We start from the raw sequence: 15,171 nt of genomic DNA, 5'->3' as shown, positions 1-15,171 counted from the left end.
GTTGGCCTGTTTGACACTATATAGGGCCTACAGGGTATGTACAACATGTATTTGGAAAAATGATGTCTCTTTTCATTACATATTCCAAATTGTTCCCTTTTTGTGAATTAATGATGTCACAAAGCAATATTGTGACATCGCGCGCTGCTTCGTACGATCACAAAACAATTTTGACATCAAGCGCGCTGTTTCGTAAGATCGCTTTGTGGAATGTCACAAAGCAATCCGGCTATTTTGACATCGCGCTCTACTTTCAGACTTCGTATAACCATGGACCCTATATGGTATAACGGTCATTTTTATGAAAATGTACTGTGACAGAGCAATATGTAAGTGTGACATCGCGCCCTGCTACGTATAGGGTCTTTGGATGATCCCTCCACATCGCACCACCCACAACACGACTCCTCGTCTCACTTCCCCCTTCTCTTGTTTGATTTTCTTTAAAAAAAAAATCCAAAATATAAAACAAATATTTTGCCTATAATTTCGAGTTTCTGATGGTTAAAACTATGGACCTCCGTGCCTCCAAAAGTACTATTCTCTTCACGGCTGCGCCCCTCAATAATTAGTATGCCCTGCTATTTTGAAGTCACCTCTGTCCATAGTTTCAACCAAAAAGTCTCAAGGCAAAATATATTCATAGCCAGTTTCTATTATAGTCATCTGTTCTGTGAGCAACAGTTGAAAAAGCGGGATACTTTAAAGCAAGGCATTTGAATGTAATGTCTATGATTAAAGTGTCGGTAATCATTTTGCATTCGCTGAATGGCTGTCCATAATACTAACGATCATTCTATTCTGGATTGAGTACCCGTAATTGGTTCGAATATTCGCTTATAATAATTATACAACAGCTTAACTCAAGTAGTTGGATATAAGATCGCGCCCTTAGCGTATATTTTTTACCAATAATGTCAAACTCACTCACGTCCACGATTGTTATTGGCAAGTGACGATGAACTTAACAGAATTGGGGCAGAGGATATCGTTTAGGCTACATTATGGAAATATATATACTCACAGTATAGGGCCTATAGGCGCAATACTCGAGTAGGCCTTACAGAGCCAATTGAGAAAACAACGTTGTCATGAACATATCACTAAGAAATGAGAACAGTATCATACAATGTCAAATTATGCAAGTTCTCCTACTTTGCATGTCATGCATTGCCTGTTGCTGTTGGATAGAAATACTGAAAAAAGTATGATTGAAATACAATATTGTATAAAAGTCCTAAATAGGGGCCTAATATCGTTGGAGGGAACCACGTGAGTGGTTCACAATATATACAAGCTTTCTTTTTAGTGGACCTCTCAATTCTTTTTTTTTCTCAACTGAAACACAACCTTGTATTATTTTTGCAAGTATACATGCATAAATATGTAACTTTATTATTGTATCATTATGATATCATTTGCAAGTTGTAGGCCTATGTATACGTTTGTGATAGTTCCTAATTTATACTGTGTTATGTTCTGTTGGAAAAAAGAGAAGAATGAAAATAAATGAATTGAATTGAAAAGAAGAAGAAGAAAATGACGGATTGTAAATGTTCGGCAAGCACAATTTAAAATCAATTAGTTGGTCATGTTCAGTGGTCACCATTGAAAATAAAATTTTCAAAAGAATAAAGGGAAATATAGAGTCTAATATTAAAATTGGCCCTCGATTGAACTTGATGCCCGAGTAGGGTTGTATATTGTTCGTTATATTGTTGTCCGCTCCTTGCATGGCAGCTGGCGATCTGCATCTGCTTGGAGTCTGAGGAGATGAATTTTAATTAAGGTGGTAGTCGGTTCCATGCTTTGCCATTCTGCAGATGTAAGAAGGGGAATTGGTATAATAACCTATTCTCTTCAATATAATTTTCGCGAGTCGTGTTTCCGGAAGGATGGATACGCTTCGCAATTACTAAATACTCCGTCCATTGTGTTCCCATGGGCAGCTGAGGGCACGCGTACCCCTTTGTTCTTTGTTGGAAGCAGTTAGCCAACTTATGAGGTGGTCGCCGCTAATTCGCCGTGAAAATTCCCCGTAGCCAGCATCCGCAAACAAGACAATGATTCGGGGAGTTATTGTTGTTCCGTTTCTGGCGGAACGAAGGACCGTCTTCCGTCACTTGCGGAGGAAATACCTCCCCAGTCAAAGGTCATCGCTGTTTGTTATGACTCAATCGCTACACATTCGCCCTATGCGCACCGTCGTGCGAACTGCAATCGCCCGTGGACTGCGCTCCTGTGTACGACACGGGTAAACCGACGGGATCCGACGTACGTGCATGCGCATTTCGTTAGTAGCTGCAAGAAGACGGTGTATGTAGAAAGTGAACGGAGTGTAACAACGACTTTTCTACTGCTGTCAAGGAATTACAGTAGCGGACCAATTCATTACAACACGCGAAATCTGGGCGATACACTACAAAATATGACCTTTATATACCACGTAAATACAGTTGCGGAAAAGCAAAGAATCTCCGTTTAAGGAATAGTCTTCAAAAGTATCACACCATGGGCTCCAGTGGCCAACAGGGTGGCCGATTCGTCGATTATTTCGTTGTTTGTGGACTCGATCCCGCAAGTCCTCTGGAGTTGGATCAGCTGGCAGGTACGTACGATGGCTAGGCCACTGTTACCGGTATTTCAGCCAGCACACACGGGCACGCGCACGGCGAGCAATGAATGAAGAGTCCCCGTAGGATGTCAATTGTCAGTGCAGCCAATGTGTACAAGTACAGTATGTAGGAGGCGTATGAAGTGTTGTACGTTATTGAATTCTTGTAAAGTCTCGGACAGGGATGTAATATAAAACTAAGTGTGGGACACTATTTCCCCCTACGTTTTGTCGTCATTTCAATAAAGAGTAAGTCTTTTGCTTTATGTAGTAATGATTATGAAGTTAGTAAATTTAGTCAGTGGTGGTAGGAGCAGTTTCAATGACATTTCATTTGCTCCTGCGACAATTGCTCAAAATAACAAATTTATGCCACTTCTAGTTTGAAGTCATGAAGAGCTGCAGTGCTAGCTGCTTGTTACAATTTACATTGAGTTATTGTAGGCCTCCACATAGCCGAAAAGGAAAGCTGATTTTACCTGTTCAAAGTCAAGGCCAAGCCAAGGACCACCTACTTTACCATCTTACCATAAAGTGCCATGGTGATGATGTAGATCTGCTATTCCTGGAAGTATAGTTGAGTGACCTGCACCTCATCATAGTTACTGTTTATACAGATTTGAATCACATTTCATCACTGAAATTCTATGAAATCGGACTCACATACAGGAAAAATGCTGCAGATTCCAATTGAACCACAAGTTCACTGATCGATACGGGAAATTTGCAGCTACATGTATCCTCGTCAAACGCGAATGATGCGGAATAGTAGTGCGCTAAGGAAGGGGCCCACAACTTGTCACCTGCGCTCCCATTACAAAGGAAAGCATGTAAAAGACGAGTGCGGATGACAGAGCTGCCAACTAGTACTGATTTTCAGTAATTTCTACTGAAATTGGAGAAGAATACTGAAGGTTCCAAGCAAAGTACTGATTTTAGAAATAATTGTCTGTGATATATTCTATTAGATTACTACATGTAGGTTCTACACTGTTAAGGATTACTGATTTTCACTCAAAAAAGGTGCAAATTACTGATTTTCAGCCATCAAAGTACTGAAAGGCATTTACAGAATTTGGCAACTCTGGGGTGATCGTGATGCTCCCATAGACAAAGCACGTAGAATATGCGTGTGGATGACCGTGATGATACTTAACACGTATTTGTAACATGAATGTAAGATTTTTGCGAAAAACTGTTCGATTTTCACCACAGTTTGCTTGGTTGTGGTAGCCCTGCCAAGTTTCAAGCATACTGAACACAGTCCCAGGCATAAATTTTTGTTCAGTGCGCTTGTAACAATTAAGCAGGGTGACGGTATTAGGGCCCCTGACGAGGTGCAGGCACCTCACTATACATGTAGCATTGTAACTGCGACCAGCCTGAATGGGAAGCGTTCCACAGTAAACTGTGTGAAGGAGCGCCCCAGGGTTAGTAGTATTGTAGAACTTTGTATAATTGTAGGAACATTTGCAATACTTAAATAGAGATGTAGAACGTGTTGTTCTAGGCCTAATTAAGACCTCCTGAAAGTTCCTACATACAGTGTGCATTGTACACGACGTGTACCTAGACCTACTGAAAAAAAAAAAATGTGCAGAAAAAGGTTCCAGATAGCAATACAAGGACAGTAAGATTGGCCCAAATGTTGTTGTTGTTTTGGTTTTAATGACGTGTATCACTCAAAATTGAGTATTTACGCCAAATTATTCTTAGATGTCTAGTCTTTGATAAGACTTGCCCAGCGTATTTTCATGAAATCTATTAAAATTCAAATGGGTGCGAGGTAAGCATTCCTTGATATAACAATATCCCATGTATTACCTGGGTATAGGGGGCTAATCAACCAAGTATCCAAGTAATTAAAGTAAGTAAGTATTCATGTTCTCCTTAAATCTGCAGACCTGCATGTAGAGTCTACTCGTACAATGTACAACTTTTATACATTTGTAGGCCTACATTGTCTAAATGGACTAATGTTATACCTGTTAAAATGAAGGTCGATCATTCTATCGTTGTAAAAATTGATGCTCAAGTGTCCTTTTGGCCATTTGTACTCAATATAGAGGACCTGTTTACTGGAGTACATTGCAGGAATTGAGTTATCACACATTGTAATTCAAATGAATGAATCATCTTCCTGTGTCCTGGTAGATGTATGACAACTTGATAATGAGTTTGTAATCTTGACCAGAGACACAAAGAGTAACATGCTTGCACACACAGTGTGAAGTTTTAACTTCTTTCCTTGTGATCCTTTTGATGACTTTCTTTACATTTCCTACATGTTGTATAGTGGCATTGAAATAGGCCTACATCCTACATGTAAATGTACATACAGTGTATGTTGTATTTAGGGGAGGATGCCTGATAAACATTGTATATGTGTACAATGTACACTTTGTAATTGCAAACTTTTACTGATGGTCTGCTGTAATTTTCCGGCATTTACTGCTAATTTGTAGAGGAAACCTTCATGATGTTAAAACGTTTTCTTTCAAGCTAGGGTTAAATTTAAAAAAAAAAAATGCCGGGAGAGAGAGAGAGAAAAGAAGTCAATACCGGTACCTGTCAAGGGCAAGTCTTCAAGACAGTACTTGTAATTCTCTGGCTTTACGAGGGTCCTTGGCCTAGTACATGTACATGTACAACGTACTTCACAGATGTGTGCTGCTAGCAAAGATAAACCAGCTGCAATAAAGCCAGACAAATCCTCTTGGTGTTATCAAATTTTCACAAGGTACATGTACATCTTCTGTGTCCCTGAAATGAACCTGGCTATAATGTGATGCTGAGTAGTGAGGTGCATCAAAAGTACATTACACTGTAAGTGTATTTAAAGCGCCTTCTACAACCATGAAGCTGTGAGTGAAAAAAAAAAAAGTGTTTTGTTTGTGAACTCTGATGGCATTGGGACGTGTGGGAGTGGTGATATCCTGAATGGAATTGGTCCCTGTCCAGTGCATGTGTGCGTTGCCAATTTTCATCTACAGTTTGCCTGTACAACGTATGTGTTGAATGAGTGTATCAGAGTACACACTGTATAGAAGCACACGTACAAATTGCATTGGAATTTGATGTTACATACTGTACAGCTGTAGTGCAGAGTTCTTTGCATGCTTGCAGATAGAACTAACGTATTGCTAGTAAAAGTTGTTTCTTATTGTATCTTCTTCTTTTTTTGTTACCTGGTAGCAGATCAAGTGAGAAGTGTCACTGATGATATCGCTGTAATACAGTTTGTAGATGTAGTCATCGCGTTGCCCATTGTACAATTAAAGATGTGTACAACTTGTACACTTGTACATTGTATCCTTGTCACACTCTCTCTGATGAGGAAGCGGAAGTCAAATTTTCTGTTGTGGCCAAGGTTATGATGCCTGGAAGTTCCCTTTTCACTTTACTCCTGCAAAACCAAAGCTGAGATTACATAAATATTAATGATTCCTGTCATATACACACAAAAAAGTCATACAGTGTGTATTTGTAATGTTTGCTTTGATGTTTCATTGTAGTTTTTGCTTTCAAGAGAAGCATGGAAATACATGTTATGTAAATGAAGGTCAGCAGCACACCTGTGGCTTCAAGGCGATGTTTTGTGCCCAGATGCACTGATCAAGCCCGCAAATTTGTTTCGACAGTCGAGATTATGAATGCTGATGAAATTTTGACAGCCTTCGCAGAATTGGGTGAGGTCATCATAGCAGAGCTTTTGTGAGTGCCACGTTTCTCGGCTTCAGAGAGAATCCATGATGATGTCTCAAAGCGTAGATTTTTATCCCTATCTATTTTTAACCCCAATACCGCCATGCCTGTCTAGCTTCCTCTTTGGGGTCTCGAGTTTTGAATCCTCTTCCTGTTGACATTTTAATCTGCGAGACCTGTTTGCTAAACTTGAACAAGCCATTGCTCCCGCAGGGTACTCTCCAATGTGATGTTCACGGATGAGTCAAACGTCATTACGGTGGGTAAGATTGGATTAAAATGATTGCAAAAAAAATTCCTCAGCTCCCTTTCCAGAGGCTGTTTCCTTTTTTAGGGGCCACAGAAGTGTTATAATGCTGCAAGTGAACTACAAACAGGTACATGTTACTTACATGTCACCTGGAAAACTTGAAAAAAAAAAGAAAAAAAAACTGAGGAAGAAGCAAAATGGAGCATCTCAGTTGTTTGAAAGAGGTTACACTTACTGTACATTCAAACATTGATGCTAACTTGATACTAGTAGTACTTGTACAAATGTACCTCGTATAGCCACATAGGCTTAATAAGTTTGTTGTCATTTTTTGAAGGCACCAACTTTTTGAAGAAATTACTGGCCATATTTCTCTTGGGTTGGGAGCATACAAGTTTTAGAGGCATTATACAAGTACATTCTCCATATCTCTTGTTTTAAATGGCATCTATACAATATGATTTAAAAAAGAAGAAGTATACATTACTTTTCCAGTTGAACATTGTACAGTATATATTAACTCTGTTGTACAGTATGTTGCAGCTAATAAGATAATGCACAGTTGACAACTGTACAGCCATACATTGTACAAGTCAATGTAATTTTACCTGGAGAGCTTTTGTGAGGCCCTTTCTGTGCATGGGAGGCAGCTGAAAGGACGCAAGGCAGATGTTCCGCCCGCTGAATTGAGCCCGGACAATCAGCTAATGATTACTTAAAGGCAATCGGTCGTCGCAGGCGATTCGCAGCTCAGTAGAAAAGCACGACAAGCTGCTCCTCCCGTTATTGTACCCCCGTACGTACCGAATGCCGAACATGACGCTACGCAGCGCACCAGCGAAAACCAGATGGGGCACGAGAGCCGTGCGAGCCGTCCACTGTAATTTCAACATGGACGCCCGAATACCTACCGAATGGGGCCGAATGGGTGCACGCACAAAACCGCACAACAGCCATGTGCATGAAAATCTCTCCTACGGGTCCCCGTCGCGACACAACAGTAGAGCTGTGTGGTGTACGTACGTACGTATCTGGCCGCAGTCTCTGTTTATTTGCACTATGGTGCCAATTTCAGTAATCTAAGCAATAATATTTTAAAATGTCTAAAAATATTATATAACAATATTTTAAATCATTCATATATTACGTTGTTTAATATTTGGTATTTATAAATATGCTTTGATGAAGAAATATTAAAACTCTAAACTTCATGTATAGCAAGTTGCAATGCTCATGGCCATATGGCGGGTTGTTTTGATCTCATTGGCAATTGTCTGCTGCGTCAGCTGTGTTACAGTATGTTGGGCCGGATCGGAACATAACAAAGTTGGTATAAAGTCGTCGGTACCGGTATGTCAATATCAATAATGTGTGTGGTATGCGTGTACTGTTTCGGATTAGCCTTGGCTTTGGTTTAGTAATGAAACCTCACAATGGAGATCAAAACAGCCGTGCAACTCGAGTAAAACGTATCTACTTGTTTGACGCTATCGACGAGTGGAGAACGCAGAGAGACGTGTTCTTAGCATGCTTAGGACAGGGAGGTTTCCTCTCACCTCCCTGCTTAGGACAAGTAAGAGACCAGTGGCAGAGGGGGAAGCTTCAGCGTCAGCGTGCCGATGAAAAATTTGCTTTCCACTTGCTGGAGTTGCATGAACAGTTTTGCAGGAATTTAGAATGTGCAAATTCGTGTTACGGCATGCACGGTGGAGTTGTAATGCCACGGCTTACGCCAATCAAGCAACCCCAGCTGACCAAGTCAACAACTTCAAGGAATCCAGATCCAGATGATGTGTAAGTAACGTTAGAAGTCTATTACAATTACATGAATCAATGATTGAAGTGGAATGACTTTTTCTAATCTATCTTTAACTGCTAGGGCCTTTGCGTTTCATCGACAAGTAGGCCTATTTTTCTATGTATAATTCTGCGAAAAACTTCTCTAAGTTCTCATTTATAAAATGTCAAATTATGATAACGCCGTAATCGAAATGACATTTGCTGGGTCAGTTTATCGCTTCTTAAAAACTGACCTAGCAGTAGGCAGCAAATGTCATTAGTCAGGGAATCGCAAGTAGTGGTAAGTTTTTTGTCATCACAGTATTGAGAATTTAAAGTATTTCATGTGCAAATGTAGAATCTAGATAGATACAGAGAGGTCACTTTCCTGAGCTGAGCAGCTAGCGTCAACAATCCAGGTTAAATTTGCATAGCCAGATTTCATGGCTGCGATTCAAATACTGTTTGTCCCCATTGATTTAACTGTATAGCAAAGTCTCCTCTTTCATCATATTTAGGGGCCCTACATTTTAAGTTTGGTTAAGGAATTTTGATAAAGATTGTAATTTTCATAAGCTTGGCAAAAGTTTCAGGCATCTATGTTGCATTTATAGTCAAACTTCCAATGCATTTGGTCCAATAATTTGAAACCAAATTCAAGTGATCCAGTGAAGTGTACATCTTTTCATGTGAATTTCTACAAGTATGTTGAAATGTAAATTCTGAAGAAAAAAAAATTGATCTTTTACAGTTGAAATTCGTTAAAGTTTGGTTACACCGACAGTGTCAGGTCAGTGGTAGTAACTACAGAGTTACAGTAGTGTACGTACAATACCCTTGTACGTGAAAGTTACAGTTTTATTTACCTTCACATCTTCATATAGGAGTGTCTAATAGGGATGTTGATTGGTGTGGAAGTTGTTGATGAACAACAGTTCATAAGAATCCATTGTTTTAATTCTAATACAGATATTGGTCATAGGTCAAGGGGCAATATGAACCTATCAGTTTGTAACATGCTAATATGTACAGGTATGAGCTTCATCAAGTACGATTAATTGGTATCCGTGGCACATCCCTTATTTGGTGATCAAAGGTACGCCTCTAATTGGTATTTTAATCAGTGTTTGGTAGAAAGCTAACCCATTACAATGGCTTTGCGATGTTACACTGAGTTGACTATGGACAAAGGTCTACTGTCCGCGATTTTCATTAATTTGTAGGGCATTTTTCACACATAACCTCAAATACTGATACCTGTGATAGGTTTATTTATAATGGTTATCCTTCACACTGTATTGTTGAGACAATAGTGTTCTGTTTGTTTGTGTAAGAGGGAGATAGACAATAATTTCTTTATGCTCCTGTCTGAAGAAGGCATTACATCTTATTTGTCATGTACTTATCTATGAGTTTTAATGTTCACTTTGTGTGTGTGTGTGTCTTTTTTTTAAAGATTATTCACACCAGGCTAAGCTGACAGAACTATAACTGTGAGTTTACCTAGTCAAATGAAAGGGTTTCGGCATTGCTTCTTACATATAGTATATTCCAGGCAGGTGATACAACGCTCACCTTCTTCATATTAGTTAGTAAAACAATGAAGAGTGCAAAAATACTGCATAAATGTGCAGTGCAACTGTGGCCGTTGGCCGTTGGCCCTGCACGGGCACAGTCGCTTCCCCGTCCTGAATTTATGTACACACGCCAGGGCAAGTACATGATACAGGCAGGGTCTCCGACCCAATCGTCCGCGTTCAGAATAGACAACTCGGCGGTAATATCCGCTACCCATGACGATGTGTCATCGTCCATGATGGCCACCCTATCTATTATAATGTGGTCTGCACTCACTAATCTGATCTGATCTGATGATTACAGTATAGTTGACGAGTAACGACGATCGACGATGCGATGAAGAGAATGCGTAGTCGTACGAAGTATACGCAGCTAGCTACTAGCTCATGCGAACATCACTCACATAACACAAAACGTACTGTCCCGCGCTCAGCAAGCGATCGCGAGCAATCGAGATACTATAGCGCGATACATTGCTTTAGGGATGTCTTGCGCACACACACATTTCGCTTCGTAGCAACTTCGGAAGCGAGTTTACGTGCTGCCGCCCGCGGCTGAAATATGTCCATGTATCCTCGCGACTGGGTGTCTTTAACTATAGCACGGGGACAATAGCATGTTTCGGCTGTACTGTATATTACAGACGCAAGGCTTTTCTCCATTAGATCCTACAGCTGTATCAAGTTTAGAGCCGGGGTTAGAATCTTGCACATTGTACAGCTACTGTATCAACATTGTGTACATCCAGCTGTAAAGAGGGTGGACTAAAATTGCATGGACTAAAATTGAATGTCATGGTGTTGTCATTTTACAGTTGTTTGTATATCGAGATTACATAAGCAGCTTTAGATACAGCTGTACAAGCACACTGTAGTATGGGGTATGCATGATCTTGCTGGTGCTGCCCTGTCTTGTTTACCAGCCTACATTGTACAGTTGTACGTACAACCATGGAGGTACAACCTCCATGGTACAACTACACTATTGGCAGTGTACAGTATGATTGTACTACATGTGTACTGTGTAGGTGGAGTTGTTTCCTCTCTGTGTTCTCTCATTGCCATTGGAAATCTCTGTGTATTATATAATGTCAATGACGTTGTTAGATGGTGGCTGTGAAGGGGTTAAGCTATTGCTTGGCATTACAGTGTGTTGTGTTTCTGGCAGTGTGCTGTGGGGGAATGTAGCTGGTACCCACACTAATACCACTACCAGTATTTTTTGCGACCCACCATTAGGGTATACATAACCATTGTTTCAGTTGTACATGTATGTGCAATATCTGTGAAAACCGAAATGTCAATACCAGTACTGTTGTAAGCTCAAATGCTATTCTAGTGCCTGTGTACACTACATGTCTGTCCATTCTTTGCCTCCAGTTTGTTTCCATAATACCATTGTGTCAACAGATTGAAGGGTTTGCATGAGTGGATGTGTTCTTTTTAATACCACAGATTAACATACAATGGGAATCACTGTGGCACAGTATGAGAAGAAGCAGATTGTTCGGGTGCACCAATGGGTTATGATTTTTTGCCCTTTTGGCCCCCCTAACCTCTCCAAAATATTGGAAATAATATTGCCCCCGAGGAAAGAAATGCTAGGAGATGATGGGGCACAGGGTGTTTGTTTTTGTCAGAAGCGGTTTGGCAGTGAGACGATGACAGTGATCACATGTAGAGTTACTACAATGAACTGTGCGGAGATTTGAAATAAACCTCGTAGAAGTGTAAAGCTATAAATGGGAATGATATTAACCTCGTAGAAGTGTAAAGCTATAAATGGGAATGATATTCAAATGGATGAAATACATCATGAAAAGAATCACTTAAAAATGAAAATGCATATATGATGCTCAGATAGAAGCAGTTTCCTATTTCACTACAAATATGAAAATATAAATGAAACATTGCTGTTGCAAAAAAAAAGAAAAGAAGGGAAAAAAAGAACAAAAAAGTCAGCCCCATTTGAACAATTGTTATAGCTTTATTTAAAGTCTGCTAATTCCTGCAATGTCTGGAAGTCTGTACTCAGTGCATGTGGCCATGTACAAATGTACAAATGTTGTACAGAAAAGTGTGTTGATGCTAAGGAGGAACCGGCTTTAACATGTTAACGGTGTGTAATTAGCAAGTACAAATGTAGTATAGAGCCTGGGTGTTGTGCACAGGAACCAGAAATTGGCAGGTGCATCTTGGAAAAACAAGCTGAAGCAATTTCTGCAAGCTCTAATGAATCATGGCAAAACAGGTTTTTAATGACCTATTTTTTTTGGACAGGAAGAAAATTATCCTGTCTTTCTCAAACAGATACACCATGTAAGAGTGGCACTCTTTTGCCCCAGGAATGTGTTTGTTTATATGTTTAACTGTGTCCTTTTGAAGAAGGGAGGCCACATAACAACAGTCCCACATACCTTGTGTCTCTCTTCTGTTGTCTTCAATGACCTCCCCTTCAATCAACCGACTTGTGTACCGAGAGAGGCTACTTCGTAGTGAGAAATCATGCAAACAGAGGAAGTAGAGGACTGTTTGTGTTTCTTGGAATTTCTGTCTGGACAGAAATTGTAGAAAGGTCTGAAAAATTCTGCTGTGCTCTTTGTGTGCAGATTTTCAATTATTTTGTCTTGCCATGGAGAAAGATGTCTTGAATAGAGGCATTGATAGCTATAGGCAAGCTGTAGTGTAGGTCAAGTGAAAATTTGAAGAAAGTAAATATATGATTCCAGAATGTCAATCAAATGAATGTACATGTAGTACATTGCTGACAGGAAGTCCTTCAAGCTACCGGAACTTACATTGTAGCATTTTAAGATCACTTTCTTGTACAATGTAAAAAGAGACATGCATGTATGACTTCAAGATATCTTCTTGCTGTTTCAGTGACCATGCATACGCTGAACAAGAAGAAGAAGAAGAAGAAAAGAAAAAAATGACCCAGAAGCAATTTTATCGTGGAAATAATGACACCCTGTATTAATACAATGTAGCAAAGACAAAATCTGCAAACTTTGAAGGAAGGGTGAAGTTAGGAGATGCGTATACTTTTGTACAATGCTCCCCCAACCCCATACTTGTGCTGCAGTGCAGAATGCAAAATCTACATGTAGTATAGTGGTACTGGTACCGTCATAATACATGGAAGGGAGTACCAAAAATCTGCATTTCTGTGTGTGTTTATTTGTTTCGTGAAGAGTGTGACTGTTCGATAGACTACACTGTAGATGGACAGCCTTTGTTCAATATAACATTGGCCATGAAATAATAGGCAATCATTATTTGGCAATTCTTTATTCACCTTTTATATAATATACATCATCCTGCACCAACAATTCTTTGCATTTTGTGATACTTTTGAAAGACATATAATGTACAGCTGTAGGTCGTGCTGTGCAGAGATATAGTATAAATAGGAAAGTTCAAAGATCAAAATTCTCATGTATTTTTTGTATGACCTTGTATGACCAAAGAGCAAGCAACACCACATGATTACATGATCAGTTGTTTGGAATTTAAAAAAAAAAATACAACAACAACAACAACAACAACAACAACAAACCTTTTTTGTTCTGTCTTTGATCTGGTCAAAATACTTGTAGACAATTGTACAATGCTAAGTGACCATCATCAAACCATGGAGGTCCATGATCATGATCAAGCAAAGGGATGCCATTGTCGTGGTTGCTGAAATGTCACTAGGTGGATGGGATGCACACAGACAAAATACAGGGATTTTGATCATGATCCAAATACTGAGACTTTTGGCACCTGTCCAAATGAACAGAAATATCTTTCTAATTGCTGATCAATCATGATGTTTTGTGACCAAACTGCCCATGCCTGATATCTACTGAAATGATGACCCTTGCACTTGTGTTTGCGTGCATGTATTTTGACAGATGGGATAGGAAATACCAAGATTATTTGAACTTTACTGTTCAGATACCAGCCGTGGTGCAAATTATCATGCTATATGTGTAAATAATCACTATAATTCTGAAATAATCCCAAGATTTCTTGTGATCTTGAGCGTGATGATGGGTCACTTTAAAAATTTTTTCTTTTTTTTTTAGTGAGATTCTTATATCCACACTGGATCACAATGCAAATCTTGACATTTGGGTCCCACTAATTTGCACTGTGCTAATTTGCATCAGTGTGCATGACACTATAGAAGACAAATTTTGTCCTTGTAATGCCTGCGTGTGAACTGCCACACTTGAGACCTGTCACCACTGCAAGGAGTGTGGACTATGAATGGAACATTGTGTGCCTTTGTGTAGCCGGTGTGAATGGTGGAAATGATCCTGAATAGCCGCAGCCCTTGTGGTTTGCTGATTGATGGTGACATAAATGGGTTTGACGATGATAGATGGAGCAACACAGATCAAGGTTCAAGCTCATTTTTATGAATTGAAGATGAGCAGTTTCCTTATGACACTGGCACTGAGGTGTGTACAGTGTAAGGGATTTATTACGTACTCTGGAAAGTCCTTACACAGCTACAGTAATTGAAAAACCAAACAGGTGCTAGTACATTGTAGTATCGTCACCACTTTGTGTATAGGGAAGAGGGTATATGATATTTTTGTTACGGGTTACTTAACCTTTTTTTTTTTCTTGTCTGTATATAGTGGTATGTGTGTACATATCTTTACATTTGAAGCGGGTATACAAGGTATAGAATACCATTACCATGTTCCGTACACTCAAGACAAGTACAATTTCAAGACAATTTCAAGCCAATTTCAATTCATCCAAACCAATCAAACATACAAAATAATGACACAATACAATTAAATATTTATGCTGTGAATTGATTTAATGAAATCCTAGCAGGCACACAGATATGGTGCTTCCACGTGAACAAGCAGTGCATAATCTTTAAGAATGAAGCAGTACTTTATTGGAAGAAGAAGAAATAGTAACATAAAACTGTGAAGGAGAGATTTCAGACCCCTAAAAACGAAACAGTGCTTGTGGATGGGGCCCCTTGTGTGTACGAGTGTACCGTAAAACCAGTAATATTGGCGGCATGAAATTTTCATTAATCGGAGACAATGGCCTTTTGTCGCGGCATTAAGTTATTGCGGAACACCTCAGGCATTCAAGGCATATAGTGTAGCATCTATAGACAAGAATTTTCGTGTCCATTTTAATTTAGTGAATCTTGGCTCTTACAAAATTTTCAAAATTGGCAAAAAAAGAAAACTGTTTTTAGACCAATGTTCTTGACAATCATTTAA

The 15,171-nt window shown here is 39.5% G+C and overlaps 1 protein-coding gene across 1 annotated transcript in view; it reads left to right on the top strand.

The window, feature by feature from the left end:
• The first annotated feature begins 2,351 nt into the window (after nucleotides 1-2,351).
• LOC139709349 (DENN domain-containing protein 5B-like) overlaps nucleotides 2,352-15,171 on the top strand; it is an 85,688-nt gene continuing 72,868 nt past the window's right edge. The window contains exon 1 of the mRNA XM_071621311.1: nucleotides 2,352-2,608. Within this exon, the coding sequence (XP_071477412.1) occupies nucleotides 2,512-2,608 (97 nt within the window). The 5' untranslated portion in view covers nucleotides 2,352-2,511. The remainder of the gene's footprint in view (nucleotides 2,609-15,171) is intronic.

The sequence above is a fragment of the Diadema antillarum genome, unplaced genomic scaffold (genome assembly GCF_040938485.1).
Source record: "Diadema antillarum isolate AM-2024a unplaced genomic scaffold, OU_Dant_1.0 scf00000037, whole genome shotgun sequence".
Lineage (NCBI taxonomy): Eukaryota > Metazoa > Echinodermata > Echinoidea > Diadematoida > Diadematidae > Diadema > Diadema antillarum.
The sequence above is the reverse complement of the archived record's forward strand: the minus strand, read 5'-3'. Positions and strand labels throughout refer to the sequence as shown.